The sequence below is a fragment of the Drosophila elegans genome, unplaced genomic scaffold (genome assembly GCF_018152505.1).
Source record: "Drosophila elegans isolate 14027-0461.03 unplaced genomic scaffold, ASM1815250v1 contig_149, whole genome shotgun sequence".
Lineage (NCBI taxonomy): Eukaryota > Metazoa > Arthropoda > Insecta > Diptera > Drosophilidae > Drosophila > Drosophila elegans.
The window spans coordinates 17,545,982-17,568,990 of NW_024545513.1; the positions used below are offsets into that span (position 1 = coordinate 17,545,982).

Consider the following 23,009-nt stretch of genomic DNA (forward strand, 5'->3'; position numbering starts at 1 on the left):
ATGTGCCTCTATGGCAGTTGAGGTAACAGATTTATTCTTTCAAATTAAACAAGCAAATAGTTTTTTTAACTATTTATACTATTTTTTAGTCTTTTGTTAAAAAATATTTTTTTCTTTATTAAAAAATCACAAGAAAAAATCTTTAATATGTTTTTTTTTTTGTTCCTACATAAATTGTAAATGTAAATTGTAATTGTAAATGCAAATAAATATATAAACTGAAATGCAAAGTTTATATATTTATTTGCTGAGCACTTCCTGTGTTTCCTAACTCCATCGTTTTAATCCCATTTCCATAAGCCATTTTATGCCAAAAATGTGTATTTTTTATATAGTTTTTAAAATTCAAAACGGGCTCTCCGTCCATAAATAATTCCCAACTAGAGTTGAGCAGTCAGCCGCAATGTCAACAACAACACACAACAACGGAATCAAGAATAAACAACAACCGAGAAACAACGAAAAAGGCAATGGGAAAATATTTTTTAATGTGCACTTTATCATCATCATGTCAGGCTAAGCGAGGAGAGTTCTCGCCTCCCTCCCAAAAAAATATCAGTTTATATATATATATAAAATAAGATAAAAAAACACAAGAACACAAATGACATTTATATAGACACGCCCCAGCGCCCCGACAACCTCCCATCGCCCCCCAGAATCACCCAACCACCCACCTTTCGGGTCCCCTTCTTTTCGGCATTGTGCAAATGCTGTCCCATTTGTCAGCTGGCACAAATTTGCATAAGCGCACTCTGGCAAGCGGTCGGATGACTTATGGTTGTCCTGCCCGAAACACCAGGCCCCCTCCTTTTTGGAACGCCCCCCTTCTCACACCGGAAAAGCCCCTTTGAAAAGCCCCCGAAAGTCCCCCGAAAACCAGCACCAGCCACGCTGTCCACTAATCTCACGATCCAAAAAGTTCTCGTTGAAATTAGCTGTGAAATGCCAACAGCCACTGAGCACAGTGTCACAAAAACTCTATCAGTCAGTTGGTAATATCGATGTCATAATCGAGATATCAATCACGTTTACGATTGTAAACTTTATATAAAAGTATATTCTTCGAATGATCTATGGCTTTAAAGATTTTAAAATTTTAAAGTCAGCAAATATCGAAGTCCGATAGTTATTTATAGATCGATACTTTCGATAACTTACTCTTTTAAATTAGAAATCCAAAGCAGTTATTTATAGAAATTATAGTCGGTCCTATCAAGATAGCGATTAAAATGACAAATTATCTGTATTTAATAAAAATCCCACGGAAGTAGTGTGTACTTGAATTGATCTATGGCTTAAAAATACTTAATCAAATTTTGGAACTTGAAATCGATAATTCAAAGCTCCCGTTTGGATACCATGCAAAAAAACGTTTCTGCTTGAAAGATTGCTCTATTAATTTCCACTTTTAAAATTAGTGCCCTGCAAAAATGTGCTTTTTGGTCCACTGTGCCGATGAAAAGCAACTGAGAGAGCGGCAGAAGGGCAGCGGAAATGACATAGAAATGAAACAGGGAGCAGAAACAATGGCAAGTACACGGGGGCGGTGAAAGGACTGGCCGGGGAAATATGGGGGGCCAGAACACAATGGCGACCATCTCTCACCTCTCACCGCAAAGGTTTCGGGCCAGCACACAATGGCCAAATGACTTGGCTCCGAGAATAAGGATAAAGCCGATGTGATGACAATGACGATGACGACACCAAACGGCGACAGCGCTCACGACAGTGGCACAAATCCTGTGTCGCGGGGCGAAAGTCGGAGTCTAACCCATATATGATATCAATATGGGTCACGGAGTCCTCTGTCGCTGCGAATTCAGACGGAAAAGTGGGGAGAAGAAAGCCCTCGGGAAAGCGAGAAGCCCGCATAAATGCAAGATTGAGCCAGCGAAAGTTGGCTGCGCTGCAAAAACAGGACAGAGATTCAGGGCAGCTGACGGGATCAGAGGGAAATAATTGTTAAAGAGCACCATTTCAGATTAATGCGGAAAAGAATTCAAATATTTTTTAAATAAGTATAAAGATTTGCAGACAATTATGCAAAAAATCAAGGAAAGCGCTGGATTTAAGCCCTTGGAGTAAATAAGTTGTATTATTTTTATTTGTATTTTGGTAAAAATCTTAAATTAATAACCTTAATTTAACTAACAATTTTAAGGAAATATATTAAAAAAGGAATTGCAAAATATTTTAAAGTTGTTACCTTTGGTTAAAACTAACACACACATAATATTACATTTAGTAAGATTCGAGCTTAAACTTCGAATGTTTTATAAGTTAAATATATAAATAAATTGTAGCAACATAAATAAATGTTGTAGACCATCAAACATAATAAAAACAATTAATTTTGGGTTATATTTAAGATAACAAGCTTTACGGTAACTCAAACCACTTAAGAAACTATTGCAAACTATGTTTTGAACCTCAGGCAACATTTTTATTGTGTTTTTTTTTGCGACAAAAAACAAATTAAAAATTGATTTTAAGTTCATTGTAAGAAAAAAGACCACACAAGGCCAAAAAACGAGGCTCTATGTTGCAGTCTTGTCATAAAGACTCCAAGAACTCAAAGAAGCTACTGGTTAAGGGGAAAGTAAGTAGAAGCAGAGCTTTAATGGCTCCAAAAAGCGAGACAGAATGGTAAATTAAGAACGAGAATGGTATGGTATGATGGTATAAAATAAAATGAAATAAAGTAAAATAAAATGAAATAAAGCACAGGCAGACAGAGCGAAAGAAAAATGTTGGAAAATTGTAGCATCATCGTCAGCCAAAGGGGGTTTTCCTCCATTTTCCTTCATTTTCCCCCCACCTCCAGCATCTCGTGCTTGTCGTCGTCATTGTCATCGTCATTATAAGCATAATCTTTAATAAACGAGTGAACACCAGGGAACCAAGCTGAAGCTGGGGCGGTAGAAAAGCCGCGGGAAAACTCTCAAGCGGCCGCAAATGGACGACAAGAGGATGCCAAAGGAAAAGCCACCACCCAACGTGGGTGGCCCAGTGCGATTTTTCAAGTGAACGAACTTTTTAAATTAATTTAGACATAAGCAGCTCTTTAAACTTCTGCCTCAGAGCCGGCTAAGCGGTTCGTGTTTTTCCTGTTTTCCCCGTTTTCCTTGATTTTCCCAGCTTTTCCTTGCCTCTGTCTATTTCTTAAGGGTTTTCATTGCAAGTGCGAGGGCGAGTGTGTATGTGTATGTGTATGTGTGTGTGTGTGTCTTTCTCCTTTCTCCTTTCTCCATTCCGTATTTTTTTGTTGTTTTTGCAAAGTTGGTAATGTGTCTACCCGACTCAGGCTGGCCAAAAGGAAACGTAATGTACACTAAATGGATATTTAATTACACTTTGCCTGATGATCAGGCGGTGGACGGGGGGATCCGTTTTCCCACATAGGCACAGCCCTATATAAACCCATATATATATATTTATATGTATATATATAGGTATACATCCGAAGGTGGAGCTGCACCTGGGCAAGCTTTTCAGTGAATGGGCCAATTTGCGATGGCCAAATGGTCTTTGGTCTTGGCCCTAAGTGCTTGCCAAAAAAGGGGTTAAATTGGGGGTTGTGGGAAAATTGCAGGAGCATCAGTTGTCATAGGAACATGGCCCATTTAATTGCCTATGATTTTGCCCCGTTTTTGGCATAACAAGTAAGAGGTCTTTGTTCGTGCTCCACTTTATGGCTTTCTTTGGCTAATTGTTGGTGAAAAGTTGATGGCAACCAGATAAAGATTAATCAGAACGAGTCTTAAATCAATAAACTTATTTAACAATTATATAACAAATGCATTTACAAATTAAGCGGACAATAAATTAATTCGCCTGATCCAATAACAATCCAAGGATTTAACCTATGCTAAGAAGTTTTCATTTAAATGCCATTATTGAATGCTGTAAATTCAATTGAGAAATTCATGGCACAAATGAATAGAGTAAGTTCTTCTGGGGACGTACATGTTAATAAAGCAGATGCCAATCGAATTACTTGCTTTAAGCAGCTTTGGGTCAGCCCAAACCCTTTTGACCCCTGGACTTGGGCTCAAATATGCATTACCATTTGGCCAATAATTTCCCTAATTGTGCCTGCAGCCCTTGGCCTGAACTCTGCCCGCAAATGATGAATTTATTCAATATTCACTTAGGCGCATAATTAATTCCCAATGGGCCCTCACGGCCACCAGTGCGTATGCATAATGAGTTAACGGCAGGTGCACATAGAAAATGCTGCATTTCTGGAAATAAAAATACTTGTAAATCCATTTTACTTTAAGGTATGGTAAATATCAAATAATTTGATAATAAAAAAATTAGCTTAAGTTTATTTTGGAACAAATGACTTGAAGTTTAAGAAATACAACCACAGCTTTAATTAACTTCTAAAAATTAAATAAAAATATATAAAAACAATACAGATTTTTCTCCCAATGCACCAGTTCATTGAGCATTGTCTGTGATGCAGGAAGTTTGCAAATTGAACAGGCAATTGATGTGCCGGAGATCTTCCTAACATATTCCTTATTGATTTATGCCACCCACTTGAAAAGTTTTAATATTTTAATGCTCCTCCAATGTTTATTTTATTGCCCATGAACGTAAATAACTGGCCAGAGTTCAGAGTGTGTATGTATATTTCCCACTATATATACATGCTTATATGAGAGCTGTACTCTTGTTGGACTCACAATGAAATTTGCATAAAGCGGTAAACAAGTGAAAGCCGTTGCGATATTAAAAAGCCCAGCAGGATATTACGAAATGTGCAGCAAAGGGATCGATCGATGCGGCCAGAGTTGTCGCCCTCCCGGAACAAATCGCCTTTGTTTCGGACTGTCAAAGGGACCGCAGTGTTGTCGCCTGCATATAGGCTTAACATGCTGCCAGTAGATTAATTTCCTAATAGTTTTTCAATTCGGATAAGCGAAAATGAATTTACATTTTTGGGTGATTTTCACTTTAAGTTGGCTGACTTTTTGACAGCAAAATATTCAATTTTTAGCATTTACATAAAATCACCCATTTCTGTCATGTACATCAGGAGGTCTTACATAATCAAACTAAAAAGAACATCAATTTTTAAACGACTTAAAATTAAAAATGTCCTATTTCTTTAGCAACTAAATGCTCTTTGTTAAGTGATTGCAATTTGTATAATTTTTTAAGGCATTTCTGCGCACTTAAACTTTGTTTCGTCTCCTGTAAAATCCCAGTCACTTTAAGGGGCCCAAAAATGTAAAGTGCAAGGACGACTTTTGCCATCCACTACAACTTGGCATTTATGCTGATGTTGTGCCCCGCCCCAGACCCGCCCTCTTATCCGCCCCTTCTCCGGGGGCTGCTTGTCATTCAGCTCCTCAAAACAACACAAACAGCGGCAGCAATTTCCATATTTGTTTACAAATACAATATACAAGAAGCACACACACGCAAAAAAAAAGTACGCGGATGAGGACTCTCTTCATTTAAAGTTTAAATTCTTCTTTTGTTATTAATATTTCAGAAACAAACAACAACAAAAAAATACCAGCGAGTTAAGAAAAGTTTTTGATATTTCAGCGAGGGTGGGCCCCAATAAGTATGCTATAAAAAATATAAAATTGATTTAGATGGAGCATTCTCCCTTTTTTGAGAAGACATTTATTCAAGCTGCCCTCGTCGTCACGCAGCTGTCTTCGGGAAAATGCCCCCCATTTCCCCCTTTTCCCATTTTCCCAGAGACTGCAGCAAAGTTATCCATGTCTGTGGGTGTTTTTCAACATATCAGTGTGTGCGAGTGCTGGTATTTACATGCTTACATTTCATACAAGCGTAAGAAAATATTTGCAGTTATATGTGTTTTTTTCTTTTTCTTTTTTTTCACCAAGCTAAACTTTTGTGTGTACTTTTGTTTGGTTTTCTTTTCACTCACTCTTTTCCCCCATTTTTTCACGGGTTTACTTTGCAAGTAATATTTGGAATTTGCATAGCAGGGGCACAAGGATCTAAAGGATGTAAGTAAATCCAGCTTTAAGTCGTTGGTTAAAGAATGCTAAGCTAATTGAGATGACTGCGAAATCCGAAAATTCGTTACTTTAAAATTAGCCAAAATAAATGGCAAAAACTTGGCACGGGAAGAAAATTAACAAAAAAATCAAGTGTTCTGCATAATATGTTATTACAATACAGTTTGTCTACTTCCTCTTTCATTTTATTACTATTGGTTGGATTTTAGTGCACAAAATATTTTATTTACCAATCACAAAACGTTTTCTTTTCCTATGTTTATAAAAAATATTAATTAGCTTTTAAGCACAAATAAGAGTTGTATACTTTCAAAATAAATAAAAAAAATACAAATACTTTTGTTTTTTCGTTTGTATAAGTTGCGCGAACCAAAATGACAAGGAATCTTCGCCCAGGGCCGTCAGACTGGCCGAAAAATGCAAAGACTATGCACAAATATTTAACAGAATTAAACAGAAAGGACAAAGGACATTCGACGAGACCTCGAAGGCATCGATTCTACACGCTTTATTTACATGTCATGCATATTTAAGTTGATTTCCATTTATGTTTCAATTTATTGTGTACCTACCAAAACACCGACGATGCTCCCACCCAAAACTTATATTTGCAATGGCAGTCGAGTCGAGCTAATAAAATTTGCAATGCATGCGTCGCTTGCATATGAAATACAATTAACAAATTGCAGGATCGGATCCCGAAAAGAGCAGGGCGAATGGACCCCTAAACGAATATTTGCCATCTAAAACACCCAGCCGACATCCCTCAAGCCAAAAATATTGCATTCGAAATCAATAAAATTTGCACTGGCAGCAACTCACCTGAAATGGAAAATTGCAAATGGCAGGAAATGAAATGAAATAAAGTGGGACGGCCATCTGCAGTCAGGGTGAGAAATGGGGAAAACTCCAAATGGGGCTGCAGTACGTGCGAGTTCAGTTACCTGAACGGACTGGGAAATGCAGGAAAATGCTGCGAAATATACAGGGAAACCCAGCGGATGTTAGACCAAGTGCTGCCATGGAGCCAGGGAAGAATCCACAATGGAGCTGTCGAGAGCCGGCCAAGTGGCTAAGTCAAGTTCGACAAACGGAGTCAGGTTGATCGATTTTGGGAATTACAGTAGCAAATGGGGATGCAAATTTGACAGATTTTTAAACATTGTCCATAATGCATTACATCTCGGAATATATAGAAAAATTCTTAAAATTACCTAAGCAATGAAATATGAACGTAACTTAACATGAAGATTTAAAAATAGATCAAACATTATGTGTAAAATTAATGTGATAGAACATTTAGTCAAAATAATAATAATTAGAGTATATGATTAAGGGTTGTGTTGGATAGTGTCACATTATTAATAAAAGTTGTCAGCAAAAAAAAAAATCATAATACTAATAGTTAAAGTGAGTGTTGGATAGGGTGAAAGTTCATTACAAGAAACATTGTATAGACCTTTGAAGCAACTTTCAACATTGTTTAGAAATTTTCAAATCCCTATTCTAAAACACAAAGCTAAATATATATTTCGGTGGACAATTCATTTTGCGACAGTGTTGGAAAAGCGGAAGTAAGCTTAACAGCAGTGTTGATCAAGTAAAATAGAATCAACACAAAAGGAATGACGGGCATTAAGAGTGGGTAAAATCATTTACTCGCGAATCTTTCGCACACTTTATTGACTCGGTCACGTGAGCGTATTTTGTGAGTCACGTTTCGCGAGTTTTTCCACACTCTCTTACCGATTTTCGCCCATTTTCTTACTTCGCACTTTTTATGGCCGAATTTTAGCTTTCAACTTTAATGATAAAAGTTTTCCGCTCTCTTTCGGTGGCTCCCTAAGCCATGAAAGACTTATTGCAGCGGCCGAACAAGGTTGTTCTGTATGGGTAGGTGGTGCAGCGTGGGTGGTTGGGTGGCTTCTGTCCATGTGCATTGGGTAAGCCATTCGTTATGGGCCGAGCGATTGGACGTTTTCGAAATTTATTACATTGCGCCGACAAGTTTCGCGTGTTTCGCCTTTGCGCCTACACTTCACTTAGCACAACCACCCACTGTCTGCAACACCACCCACTCAGTCTGCGCCACCCACTTAGATTGCACCATCCAAAAAACCAGCAGGTGAAGTGCAACTTTTTGCACCTAAGAAATTGAGCAAGGTTCTCCGGGCAGGAATTCTCAGTAATAAGTTGAGAGGACGGCGTTGACAAGCCCCGAAAAGCGCGGCTCAAAACGTAAACATCGTGAACGAGTCATCGTCGCCGTCTGACTGGCTTTCCCCCTCCTGTTTTCCCACCGTTTCCACCTTATTTTCCCCCACCCACACTTTTTCCGGGTGCATTGACCCCCGTTTCGCTTGAACGTGAAGCCGCTTAAGCGAGAAAAAAAAAAAAACGTCGAAAATGCAGAGGGCTAAATGATGGAGGCGCGGGAAAATGGCTGGGTGCACGGGAAATTGGGGGTCGGACAGAGCAGTACACTATATATCCAGTGCTCTTCACTTTTAAAGATTTATGTTCAACATTTGCAGCTTTCGTTTGCTTTGAAAGTCCTAAACGATTTCCCATTTACTGGCTTGCTCGTTCAATTTGTAATGTGCTTAATAAAATTGTTTAATACTAAGAAATTATTATTGTTTGATTTTAGTTAAAAGTTAGGATTACTTTGAACTTAATTTGTGTTGTTCTATGTCATAGCCTGTTAAAATAAGTTAATTAATAATAAAACAAGTACAAACAGTTGTCAACTATTTATGAAAAAAATGCTTGATTTTATAAATAAATAAATGAACAAATTACAGAATGCTTTTTGTATGCTTAATTTTATAAATACATAAAAAATTGTGTTAAAATAATGGAAGTTTAAAGTTGACTATTATCCTAGTGCCACTAGTATATTCACTTATAATGTAATGCACTTGTCACAATGAAATTTATATATATTTAAATACATAATTTATTTATATAAAATGAAACCAAGAGAATTTAACTGTGCGACTTGGATGCCATTCGCTACTTAATACGCCTGCAGTTGTGTTGGTTCTTAGTTAAAATAAACGACTGCCCCTGCGTTTTCCCATTTTCCAAATGCTTTTCATGTGCGTTCAGACGCAAAAGTCAAAATGTTTGGTTCAATGAACGTGCAGAGTCCGGCGCTTTAATGCGCTTTAAGGACCTCGCCAACGGGGCGGCTGAGTGATAAATCTTTATCACTTATTCGGGGATAAGCCGCTCGGTCGGCCAAATTGATTAATTGCCGCAAATAAACGAGGCCTCGAGGATGGATGATTGGCAAACGGCTCGATGCGGCCGCAAATCAAAAATACATAAGACGATACTCCCCCCCCCTTTTTCTTGGCTTTTCTGACAACTTTCGTCACGTAGCGTCCATCAGGCGGAAATAATTTATCAAAAGCATGGAGAGCAAGGCGGCTTATATTAAATAATGACTTGATGGCAGGAGAAAGGACCTCAGCAGCAAACCCCAACCCCACATAATTAGGCGATGGGTCCTCTTCCGGGGACTAATTAAAATGCCCGGCTCAACAACAGAAAAATTATAAATCACGTTTCTTGTATTTGATTCTCAGTTTCATTATGCAAATGTTGTCGGCGCGTAAACAAGCCGGGAAAATGGCATAAACCAATTATGGAAAAGTGCGGGCGGGCTTTTTCCATCAAGTGTCAAAGGGATTTGAATTGCGAGTTGCGATCTCCAAGTTCCAAGTTCCGAGGGTCAAACGGCAACACTTTTTTAATTAACTTGGCTGTGAAACAGGCGCTTAAAAACTTCCAGAGGGGATGAAAAAAAAAAACCCCCCAAGAATATTCCCTAGCTTTTGGGGAGGCTAAAAAACTTATGGAAATAATCACCCAAAATTATGCTAATGCAGAGAGTGGGGTGATTGTTTTCCCATTGTCATTATTATACTTGATTGTTTATTTTATTTAACTCTGTGATGCCTATTAAATTCTTTTCCTGGGAAATGACTTAATTGGTATGTTATTTTAAATTAGTTTTTATCAATGATTGTTTTTTATAAATTATATTATTGCTCTAACTAATATGTAAGTGCGTTTAAGCCCATGGTTGTTGATCATTGATCAATGAAATAGTTTGATTTATTTTGTTTTAATTTAATTTAAGAGATGCATGTTTCTTATACATAAAGTAATGTAGAATCATGTTTTCATTGCATATGGAATATTATATATATTATATGTATATGGAAGTACATTTTTCTCTTTTACTCCCGCTAAAGGTTAAAGAATTTGTTTTCCAAATAGCGGCCATTTTATCCAGTACTTAAGTGCTAACAACTTCCCTAATCTCATTATCCTGCGTACCTATTTTTTTTTTGTCGAAGCGTAGGCTTTTCATAATCTAAGCGGCACTTCCATAGGCATTTTCCCCAGATTTTCCCCCGTGATTCGCTCACGTAGCCGTTTGGGGAAACGTCAAAGTCAATAAGGAAAAAGAAAATTCGTAGGCAGTGTGTGTTTTTTTTTCGACTTTACCGAGCCATAACAAAATACAATCGGGCGGATCAGACAGACGACGACATCGAAATCGGAACGTGGCTACAACAACCAGGTGAGTGGCGGGATTTTCCACCGCTTTTCCCCCGAATTTACCCGCCCTGCCAACTGTTTTTCCACCTGCTTCACCCACACACACACTCGCACACACACACGTCTCGCAGCATTACGCGCAACTTTTTTAAAAGTCAGGCAGAAAAATGTTTTTTAAACGCTAAATTACTTTTGAATGGCAGGTGGGCGTGGCGGCGCCTCGTCATGTGGGCGTGTCGCTGCGCCAGCGTCACAATTTCATTTCGTGCTTCCTCATTTGCCCACAAACCCCCACCCCAGCCCCCCCTTTGGCCAACGCTTTTCCACCGCTTTTCCGCGACAACAACAAGCGCTTTGTCACAAGAGGGGGCGCTTTTTTCGTGTAACGTCTGAAGAGCGGAAATGCTTATCCCAACACTTGAGCGTCACGTGCTGCCTCTGTCGCAGTCGTCGCTGCGTCGACGTCGACGCAGGTGTACTCTACCTATACCGGAATATATATATTGGGTGATAGTGGTATAGTTGAAACATAATTGTGATGTGGTTGGCAATTTTTAAAAATTTTTCAAACCCTATTTGGGAGCTTAAAAGTGGGCAATAAAACCATCTCTCTTTAATGGATCTTAACAATTTATTTAGTTAACCGTCTTTATTTCTTGTATAATTTAAAAGTGCTAAGAATAACCGTAACATCAACACATCAGAAATACCATGGTTTTATAAACAGAAAATCCAATCAATTTTAATGCACATTATCAATGAAAAAAATCCATTAATTGAATAAATAATAATAACAACCAATCGAAAACAATTAAATAAAAATTTGTGTGGCAAATGAAAAGAGAACTCAAATTAAAATCAATTAAAGAGTGTGGTCTCTGCCGAATGCAAAGCTATTGTTCGGAACTTAATAAAATTTCATTTGTAGACTAGGTACACCTTAGGGTGTCAAACACTTTTCCCAGTCGCCGTTGCCCTTTTTAACTTCTCGCTTTTGGCAGTTAGAGTATTTAAATCTGTCCGGCCCCAGACTTGCCAAACTGTGCCACGCAGATACTTCCCCGCACAGAAATCTCCGCAGACTTGGCAACAGAAGCGCCTAAGGTCGTTGTCGTTGTCGCTGGGAAAGTGGAAAAGCGAGGAAAAGCGGCGAAAAGCGAGGAAAAGCGGGGAACAGTGAGGAAAGGCTGGGCCAGAGAGACAGGTAAAGAGGATCTCTGGATGGGGTAGTAGGGGGAAAAAACACCCTAAAGGTGTTTTGAATGTTTAGCTCAAGTGGCTTTTTAAAACACATTCTATGCTAATTAAGGGCCCGGACCCGGGCCTAAATGAGTTGTCGTTGTCGTTGTCGTTGACGTTGACGTTGAAGCTGCCTGTCCTCGTTGTTTGCATTTGATAAGCCAAGATTGTTGCCAGCCAATGTAATCAATGGAAAAGGGCGGAAGGATGGCACGGATATACCGCCGCCATACCACCAACACCATCACCATCATCATCGCTCATTGCGTAATCCTCGAGAGGAGCGGTGGCGAAATCGCAAAGCCCCCATTTAATTAACGAATTAACAAAGCCAGAAGTTTCTGTGGTTTTTAAGTGATTTCGGGTCGGCTCGAGGCAAACATTTTGCGGCCTTGTTATGGCATAATTGAATTATTGCCATATGAAAAAACCAACAAAAAAAAAAAAAATGGGCTAAGGCAAAAGAGCCGAACCCAAAGACCCAAAAACTCAAACCCATAAGCGGCGCAAACCCGTCCAGAAAAACGCAAAAAAAAAAATATAAAAATAAAAGGAAGCGACGGCAAAGTTTCTTGCGCCCTTCTTACTTTTTCCTTCACATCTCGGGCTAAATAAATCAAAAGTCTTTTGGGCGCTTAACAAAAAAAAAAAAAAAAAATAGGAAAAAAATATGTGTAAGAAAAACCGGGGAAATGCGAGGCAAAAGCCAAAAAGTCGGCGCCAAATTGAATTACGGCTTTAATTGGCAAAATCGTGGTTGAACTCTTGAGCGCATTAATGCAGTTCAACAAAAATTATTTATATTGCTTTATTGCTATTTGCTTTGAGCTAATATGCAGGTCTTTCTTAAACTTTTCTTTAAAAGTGGGCTGTACATTTTAAGCAGTAATAATAATAATAATTAATAAAAAAAAATGTACCTTTTGGCTATATACGTTTTATTTGAACCTCGCCTATTAATACACTGCAACATTATCAAATTAAATCATTGTTACATAAGTAATCAAGCTTACAGAAATATACACTTTACCACCAGATGGCGGTTGATATTTTATGTTTGACGCGCGCCAATAGACCTACAAGTGGCTCCATCTAGTAGGGACATATTTGTTTTCAAATTAGTTATATTGTCGACAGTTATTGATTTGATTTTTTCCTTGTAACCTTATATTTTCTTGTCACGCACACACAGTCATGTTCTTTCAAGTGCTCGTCGTGGCAATCCTGTTTTGGGCCAGCTCCTTCTGGCTGCAGCGTCGCTATCTAAATGCCCTGGAGTGTCTGTTTGCCTGGATCGCCAAACAGTTGGCGATAGCTGGCCGGAAGCGGGCTCGCGACGAGCGCAAACAGCTGACCAAGAAGTGGATTTTGCCGGGAATGAAGGAGCAAAACGACTCTGGATCCGAGAACCCAAGGCAACGTGACAGGGGTGATGGCGTGAATATGCTGCTCTCGCCGCCGATGAAGAATCGCCTAAACGTACGTGTGGAGGAGTGTTGTGATCTGATCACCTCTGGCCTCGCCTTGGTGTTGGAGGACGAGGTGACCCAGCGGTTTGTGGCCGCACCAGCACCAGCTGGCAAATGGAATCTGCTGACGCGCAATTTGCGACAGAGGAAGCGATATCTTAACTGGCAATTGAGATTGGTCTGGCTACTCGGCTGGCTAATCCGCTATGCATTGCTTGTGCCAATGCGAACCGCTGCCTGCTGTCTGTGCCTGTTCATGATCAGCGGACTAACGCTGCTGTTGGGCCACCTGCCCGATTGGCATTTCAAGAAACAGCTGGTGGAGTTGGTACTGCGCCAGTGCTTTTGCATCACAGCCGGTTGTTTGCCCATGATCCGTCGATTCCACAACAGGGAGTATCGACCCACTAGGGGCATTTGTGTGTGCAATCATACCAGTCCCTTGGATGTCCTTGTGCTGATGTGCGATGGCAATTACTCGCTGACGGGACAGGTGCATGATGGTATTTTGGGAATCTTTCAGAGGGCCCTCTCCCGGGTCTCCCATCACATGTGGTTCGATCGCCGTCAGCTGAATGATCGTGAGGGCCTGGGTTTGGTCCTTCGAATGCATTGCTCGGCAAAGGATCGACCGCCGGTTTTGCTCTTTCCCGAGGGAACCTGCATCAACAACACCGCCGTGATGCAGTTCAAGAAGGGCAGCTTTGCCGTCAGCGACATTGTCCATCCAGTGGCCATTCGATACGATCGCCGTTTTGGAGAGGCCTTCTGGGACAGCGCCCGGTACTCGATGCTCCGGTACATGCTGATGGTGGTCAGTTCATGGTGCATCTGCTGCGATGTCTGGTACATGGCACCGTTTAGCCGCTGTGCGGATGAGTCGCCGGTGGAGTTTTCGAATCGCGTGAAGGCCGCCATTGCCGCACAGGCGGACATCGACGATCTGCCCTGGGATGGCAACCTGAAGCGCTGGAGTCCAGTGAGGGATTGGCAGTAGTCCACCTGACATCATACCAACCGATTCGTTCCCCAAGAAATACCAAGCATACGCACACACTTATCATTGCTCCCAAGTATCTTGTATTTTTATAATCATGTAATACAAGACAACAGAATTGTAATAAACAACATATTTTCGAGGGTTGATAAAGAAAATGTAAAAAAAATAAAAAATAAATAAATAAATTAAATGGTATTAAAAAAAAAATTGTTGACAAAATGTGACATATTAAAAAATATTACATTTTCCTATTGTAGACTTAGTATGTTTCTCTTTTTCGTGTACTGTACGAATTCTTGAGCTTTATAATCATTAAATTCCATTCTAAAATAAATTGAAGCTTAAAGGGTACTTTGACTGGGCAAATCATTCCACTCATACACATTTAATATATATAGACTTATACCTGAAAACAAGTTCAGCTCTGGATGTTCAAATACGATGTAGGTTAAGTAAGTTCTTACAGAGACATTATTATCTTTACGCGAATTCTTGAGCCACAGTAGGAATATCTATTCATTACAATTATTTCGGAAATAATAAGTAATAAAAAGGGTATGTTTTTACAAGGCTTAAATTGAGATATCGACAGAGATTGAAGCGTATAAAAACCCTACATAAGGGGTGCCATAGAAATAAGCAGGATCTTAAAATCATTTAGAAAGTTGTCCAAAAGTATGCAGTGAAAAATGAAATTGTGTTATTTGGAACGAATTCATCGGATTTCCGGGATAAAAATAAATTCTTGCATACTTTTAGGCACTTTAAAAAGTGATGTAAAAACCCTAGTAATTTCTCAAACACCACTGAAAGCTTAAGATCACCTTATTTAGATGTGATTGGGGCAAACCTGATGAGTTGATGACTCTAGGTCCCATTTGGGGCACTCTACCACATGACTTTAGGTATAGCAAGAACCTACCGTTTCGGCTGGACAATCTTTCGCTCTCCGTGGCGAATCGAGGCGTTGGGTCCGTAGCGCCCGAGCAGGGCACTCTGCGACTGGGAGACGCCCCCGGCGGCGGAGGCGGAGGCCGCGGTGATCGCCGCAAGGCCGCTGCGCAACGAGGTGCAGGTGGCTAGATCGCGGGGATGGGCCAGCCCGTAGGCGCCGAAGGCCGACTGCGAGTGGACCGCATAGTCGAGGCCGGGCAGCTCCAAGGAGGCGATCGGGTGGATGCGGGTCAGCGATAGGGTGCTCTCGAGCACGGTGCTGAGGAGCGGGGCGCTGCGCAGGGATCTCAGGCTGCCGCGGCGCGTGAGCGTGTCCGGCTTATACATCCGGGGTTGGGGTGGGGGGGTACGGCCGACCCCCCTCCGCCACCGGCTCTCTCACCCGAAGCCCGAAGCCTAATTGCCTGTCACCTCCTCCGGCGGACCGGCTTGTAATTGCCGTAAACGTAAACGGTCGGTTACTCCGGCGTGCGGGTCATTCGGAGCAGTCGCTCTATGAGCAATTACGCTGGTTATTGTGTAAAACGTGCGGGTCACGCAACTAGAGTATTTGGTCGTCCGTCTCCGACTCCTGTTCCCTGGACTTCTTGCTTGTTTGCTAACTTGCTTTCCTGCTTGCCTGCTTTGCTTGCTCGTGTTTATAATTCAATCAGCTGTTTTCTTGCTTTGTAATCTCTTGCTTATTGCTTGCTATCTGCTCTGCTTTCTTTTTTTCTATCTGCTGCTGCTTTCTTGATTTTCTGTCTGCTGCTTGCTTCTATTTCTGCTTTGCTAGCTTTCTTGCTTTCTTGCTAACTTGCTTTGATGCTTTGCTGCTTTGGATTCTTCTCTTTATCTAGTCTTCTAGCTTTTTTCTCTTCTGCTTACTCAAATTGTTGTAATTATATGGCAAACTTGCTTTCTTGGTTTTTGCATACTTTATTTGGGAAAAAATTGCTTTTCTTTTCTTGGCATGCAAATTGCTTATGTGTTTCTGCTGAATCAACTTTTCATTTCTATCTGTTGCTTTTCTTGGCTGGCTCATTCATTAATATATATTTTTCCGCTGCTATATCCCTGCTTATGCTTTTCTAAAAGTCCTCCTGATTATTCGCTTTGTCTCCCTTTCCTTCGCGTGCTTTCCTTTTCCTGTTGTTTTTTGTTTTTTGATTTTTTTTTGTCGTCTGCGTGCTGGCGTTTTGTTGCCACAAATGCTTGTACAAATTGCTCGACGCTTTGTTGCTTTTGCTGTGGCCGTCGCTCGTGTCGCCAGTTGCCGCTTTGCTTGGGCTGCTTTGCATACAAGATTTGATTTGTCAGATTGCAGATTGCAGATTGCCATTGCGATTGGGAGTGGACACGCGGGAGTTGCCCGGCTAAACGAAAATGCAAAGTGGGTGGGCATCTGGGTGGGTGGGTGTTGCAAGTGGTGCACAACTAATTGATGGATGGCAACTGCAACTCGGCCCCCGTCGCCCAATGGGTGCATTCGCGGCAGCTGTCGGCTAAGTGATTCATCGAAAGCAACTCTTATTGATGGCACTTGACACTAGGCGCTAAACACTAAGGACTATTCACTAATCAGCCTGACGCGCTAATGAAGAAATCACTGAGATCCTGAAATCACTTAGTCAGTGGCGAGTCCTGCACTCCAAATTTCACTATATAGTTGCATTTGCATTTTTATTAATTGTTTCTAGGCTTAAATTTCTGTCAGTTCTAAAAAATAAGTTAAGTGAAAGTCCCACTTAAGTAACTTCCAGAAAACATTTCCATCAACAAGTTTAATTACTCACGGCAACACCCTAATGAATGGTGTTAAATCACGAAACTCTTTCAGTTAACGTGTTTGGTTCTAATTAATAATTCACTCACTTTCCTTGCAGCACTTACATGCCACATAAAAATTAGCTGCAAATGGTAAGGTTACACCAAAATCTATGTAAAATTGATTTAATTACCGTCTTTAGTAAGTACGCTCATACTAAGTTCATTAAGATTTAAAGGAGTTTTTGGCAAATATATATCAAAACTAGTTTTTACAAGGGATAATATTTACAATTATCCTACTTAAAGCTATCAATGTTTGGAATATGCAATTTGATATGTACTCGTACTTTTACTATATAAATAAAGAAGACCCTTGAGGCCCTGAAGATTTGTAAATCCTCGTTCTTGTAGATCAAAATGTAGATAAATATATTATTTTGTTTTTAATTTCCTATTTGTGATTTAATATATTATTCTACTTTAAGGCTCCCACAGGAAGGGTTTTAAAAAACTTTAGGAATCAATGTCTCAAATGTATGAAAACTATTTTTTGGAAGAGGAAATATATTTACAGTTCACATACTTATAGCTAAAAATGTTTGGAAAATGCAGAAGATAATCTCGCTGATTCGAAAACTCTATTTTTGAAGACCAAAAGCAAGCAGATAAAAGTGGTTTACTTTTGGTTCCAAAATGGGAGCTTAGAAAATCAACGGAGATTATTAAATAGATACATAAAATACATAGATAGAATGATTATGATTTAGGCTAAGACTCACTTGTGTCAAATCTAAACGAACGATGATGAACGAACGTTGTTCTTGATAATGGCAATGGCATTGGCAGTGTTGGGGGCGTTATGCTGTTGTTGTTGTGGATTTTCTTGTTGATTTCGGTTGTTGATCTTGAGGGGTTTATTTTATTTTGTTTTTTTTTTTTGGTGTTTTTAGTTGTTGCGGGGCAGCCCTTGGCCGCCCTCTCACTTTTGGAGTTTTCCCCACTCGATTTTCCTTTGCCGTCTGTTTTTCCTCTGTCGTGGAACACTATACACTGCACTTTTATTTTTTTGTGGTTTTTTGGAATTTGTTTTTTTTGTTGGTTTTCTTGTTTTGGCTTTTACGTTTATGAAACTAGTTTTGAGTTTTGATTTGAGTATTTACAGTAATGTGCATGTCTTGATCGCTTGCTATTGTATTTTGGTTTTTAACTGATGATGTGGGGGTACAACGACAATCGAGCACTGCGGCACAATTGATTTATTGAGTGGGTGACTGACTGATCGACTGACTGACTGGCTGATTGATTGACTGACTGACTGACTGATAGAACCTACGTGTGAAGCCGCAACAAATCAAATGGGCAACCACTCCAATCGGGTCTCACGATCGCAATCCTTGTGCCCAGGGTTGTTCCTGACTTGTCCAGGGTTGCCAGCTCTTTCTCTGGCCATTTGCCACCGGGTCCAATCCATGGTCTTCGTCCAGCGTCCTTCTGCGCCTACTTCTCCCACTTCTCCTCTTCTCCTTCTCTTTCTCCTTCTCCCCCTCACCGCTCACCGCCGCTCGCACATCTGTCTCGCCCTCTCTGTCGCACCGTCTGCCGTCTCACTTGCTCCTGTGGGCGTGAGTGGGCGTAGGCGTGGGGCAGTTGGAGCCACGCCCCAAAAAAAAAAAACAAAATACTTTCAGCTGTCCTCATAGACACTCGACGATCTGGAAAGAATCAAGAGGAAATGATTGTTAAAATTTTCTGCCCATAAATTGTACAGCTACAATGTTATAACAAATCGAATTTTCCTTTAAATTTCTTTTTGCTTATCTTATTTGCTCCTTATTGTTATTTCAGCTTCTGCTTATTCACAGTAAATTGTATACTTAAGTATTTGTCTATGCATTAACACATTTATGAGTACACTGAATTTTAGAGCCACACAATCTGTTCTTTAAAAACCAGTAATGAGTTTGTATTTCGTTGGAAAGCTAAAACTTAAGGCGCAAATAAAGTGTATCGTGGTTCCACTTCCCGTCAGTGCCACCAAACTGAGAGAGTTTCTTTTGGAAGTGGACCGAAGAGAGAGAGAATTTATCACTGGATCGTCGCCATTTTCCATTATCACTCAGTCGCGCGAGAGGTTAGCACTTCCATTACAGATTTGCATTCCAGACGTTGCCATCGTCGCCTTCCACTATTAGTGGGCAATCAACTTGAAAAAGTTTTACTGGAAATCATTTTAAGCAAAGCCGCTGGACAAGCGAGGCTAAAAAGAACGGGCTTTGGAACACAAAACCAAAGGAAAGCAAGGAAAAGGAAGGTGACAAGGAGACGCACATTTTCGTTTCCTATTTGATGCTCGTTTTCTTCATTTGATCGGGAAAGCCCAAAGGAAAAGCGTTTTACACCAAATAAGGAAAAAGGAAAAAACTTTCAGCACCAACTATAATGCAGAGTGAGTGAACAGAAATCTTTTTGTTTTTTGCTTTACCGCTGTCTGCCTTTGCCATTTTATTCCTTTGTGCGTTCTAATAAGTTCGCACTTGAAAATGTATGTATATCTAAAGAAGAAGAGAATTTAAAAAAAATGCAACCAGCTCTCTCGCTGAAAAAATTTCAAAAGAGAGCGGGAGAGCAGATCAAGTAATTCGATCCACATTTATGCATGCGCTGTAATTTTGGTTTCCTGCAAGTCATTATTTTCTGTCTGCCATTTTAATTGGAATGAAAAGAAAAATAAGGCTTTAATACTTAACCGCTTTCTGTCTTACATATATTTACCACAATTGGTTCATTATAGTATGTTTATAGTTTTATATTGCTTATACATTTATTTACTCTATAAGTAACATTGTGTTATATTTCTTAACATTTTTTTATAAGAAATCAAATTTCAACTAAGTTCTAAGTCTCCTGGCAATATTTTACTTTTCATTCCTTGTCGTAGATTGATAATTCTTGAAATCTCCTCAGTGGTTTTACGATGCCTCAAAAAAATCGATAAATATGAAAATTTCTAATCGCATTCTGATTTTCGGCAACTTTTCCGTGACCTATCTTAAATCAGCTGCGCTGAAGAGGCGAACAATGTTGCCAAATTACGTCCACGTTTGGGTCATTGGATGGACTTTTCCCCGCCTCCCCGGATTTTCAGTCATTTTCCACTCAAGCTCTGGGCGTGGACCGCAGAATGTTTTGAGCTACTCAAATGCAGCTCCCTCCCATTTTCCTGGGTTTTTCCTGCGGGGCAAATAAAAGTGGGCGAGAAGGAAAATTTTGTGCCCAACAGCAAAAATAATGAAAGTATTTGCTTTGCTAAGCACAAAAATATGTCAAAGTAAATTTCTCTTCATTTTTTTTTCGACTTTTATTCTCCCGAACCGACCTGCTTTGTATCCTTTTTGTGTGTATGTATGTGTGTGTTTGAGGGAAAACGGGTGGAAAAGTGGGAGTGGCAGGAGTTCACTTAGGTCGCGCTGACTGCGTTGAAATGCGTCGCACGTAGCCATGTAGCAGATTTTCTTTTTAATATTTATACGCCCCCGCCCCGCCCCCTTTCTCGCCGCGGAAAACTGCAGCATTTAGATACTGGGACTGCCAGTTACTTCAGATATTACTGTTCCAGCCACTGGCACTGCTTACGGCCCGAACTTCATTGCGGGTTGGCTTTTTTTCGGGATACCCTGTAGCAGAAAATTTCCGGGAAAAGCTTATCTTTAAGCTGGCAATTTTTCGTGTATTTAATAAATATTTAACCTCATTTAACCTCATTAAAAGCACCCAAGATATACATTTACATATCATCTACCAAAAAGACTCAGACTTTAACTTTCTATTTATTGAATTAAATTAATTGCTATGCATCTCTTAAAATTAGTAATAAGTTTGGTTTTATTTAATATATTTATGAGCCCTTTTATTTTCTATAAATAGACAGTAGTAGGACTTAAAGTGGAAAAGACCTCATATATTTTTGAGGACCGTTATTCAAAAATTTATTCCACATTTTAGCATGATTAATTTCATTATTTATTTGTACAATTATTTTTCTTCCACTGTCTCTTTCAATATTTTCAACGAATTTGCTCGGATTATTTTCCAGGGTATTTCCCAGTTCGTTTGGCATTTATTTTCGTTTTTCACGTGCTCCTTTTTTCGCCTGCCTCGTTTCTGCTTAATGCGAACTCGTTGCGGCAGTTAAAGTTGCAGCAACGCGGGCAGAGGCAATTGTAATTAACTTTTAGATGGCTTTTCTGAGTTTTCTTCGGCTAGTTCGGCGAGGTCGGGAAATGGGAAAACTAGTCAGCGTTGGCTTCTTGCAAATGAAATGCGTATTCTTGGCCTCAAGGCGAACTGGTTGCGGGACTTTTCCCCGCTTTTCCCCACTTTTCCCCACTTTTCCCCACTTTTCTACGCCCTTGCTCGCTTTCCTTTGCAATTGTAATGAGATTCAAGCAACACGCACAGAAATGGAAATGCGAGACGAAGGGGGGCAGCGCCATTCTGAGCCACTCCAAATGGGATTTTGCAGACATTCAGGCAAGTTTATTAGATCATCTCGGAATGTGTCCGGGCGCAAATTATTAAAGATTTTGTGGAAAAGAGTTTCTCATGTTTCCCAAAAACTTTATCCATTGCCAGCCAACCAGAATACAGCCAAATTGGGGAACCTTGCTGCTCAAATAGTGTTTATAATTTTATTTAATTTGGAAGTATTTCTGACTCTAGTTTATTTCAAAATGCACTTTTCTTAAGAATTGAAATTATTGAAGGCGGAGGATGACTTTTTAAAATCATTAACTTTTCAGTTACTTCAGCTGAAGTATTTTTAAAAAATAAAAATGGCACATTTCCTAAGAAAAAATGTGTGAAGAAGCGTACGTTTAAAATTCAATAGCCAAATGCTATTTTATGCCTCCAGTCTTATTAAGAAGGAAAGAGCTATACTAAGTATTCTCTTAAGGTTGTGTTTAATCATATGTTTATGATTTTTGAAAAATTGATATATGTACACTGTACACATGGTACCTTTAAGGCGGTTAAAACCATGGAAATTGCAATAAAATCGTATTTAAAAGCCAGCAAATCATGAGTGTCACTTGGTGTTTGAATCTTATTTAGGGACCGACTTGTCGCCCGATTTCCGCAGGTCCCCTGTGTCCTTGGCCCATTTAACCCCATCAGGAAGCGCTTTGTCTTGGCGTCAATTGCCCCGGAGTGCGTGCTCGAGGGCAATGAATTGCTATGATTTATGTCTCCGCTCGAGACGGAATTTACATTTGCTGGGCTTTAAAATTTATTCCGCAAATACTGTGCGGCAGCTGTCAGGAAAAAAAAAATACAAAAAATAAAAGAAGGAGAAACGGGGGCAAAAAAACAGCAAGTTAGGCTGGGGAAAATGAAATCGTGGCAGAAAAATACCCATATCATGCGGCTGCTGTTCCCCTACGGTTTGCGATATGATATATCACGATTACTGCTGACTATTGCTTATTTTGAAATCCTTTCCCAGACCGTTTTTCCACGCTTTTCCCCCATTCCCATACAATTCTCCCAGCCCAAAAGTACATTCTTGTTGCGGCTTGACAAGTAAACAAGCGAATCCATCAATCAACCGCACGTAGAAGGCGCACAAAAGTGACAATGTGGGTGGCCCCCATTCCTTGGGAGTCCTGCAAACAGGAGGCAACCCTAAAAGTAACCCCTTAAAAAAAAAAGGGGAATTCGATATGCACGAATCGTACGAAATGAAATTTCAGACATCACAAAACGACATCTGGATTGGAAGGGGTTATAAAGGAAATAACTCGAATCCTTTCGCCACGATACACACTCACATATGAGTGAATAAAAGAATGAAAATTAAGTGAAGTGTATAAATAGCAAATAGGCTTCTCTAATTCATGCTAAAGTTGCCATGAATAAGTATATGAGAATTTAGGAATTTTTAAAATCTTTATTTTTGTATTACTTAAATCTGTACAAAATGCACAGAGTAAATAAATTTAATAAAAATGT

General features: G+C 39.8%; 2 protein-coding genes across 4 annotated transcripts in view; one reads left to right on the forward strand and one right to left on the reverse strand.

The window, feature by feature from the left end:
* Positions 1 to 14,465, forward strand: part of LOC108144029 (glycerol-3-phosphate acyltransferase 3) — a 34,498-nt gene extending 20,033 nt beyond the window's left edge. The window contains exons 1-2 of one of the 2 annotated variants that reach the window (XM_017268663.2): positions 10,269 to 10,611; positions 13,021 to 14,464. In XM_017268663.2, the coding sequence (XP_017124152.1) occupies positions 13,023 to 14,294 (1,272 nt within the window). In that variant the 5' untranslated portion in view covers positions 10,269 to 10,611; positions 13,021 to 13,022 and the 3' untranslated portion in view covers positions 14,295 to 14,464. Of the gene's footprint in view, positions 1 to 10,268; positions 10,612 to 13,020 lie in introns of those variants that run through there. The other variant, XM_017268672.2, reaches the window with a different exon arrangement.
* The window catches only part of LOC108144043 (innexin shaking-B), a 159,779-nt gene that overhangs the window by 44,189 nt on the left and 92,581 nt on the right, over positions 1 to 23,009 (reverse strand). For both annotated transcript variants that reach the window (XM_017268693.2, XM_017268684.2), the window contains one exon: positions 17,780 to 18,712. The gene's annotated coding sequence lies outside the window, so the exon portion shown is untranslated. The remainder of the gene's footprint in view (positions 1 to 17,779; positions 18,713 to 23,009) is intronic.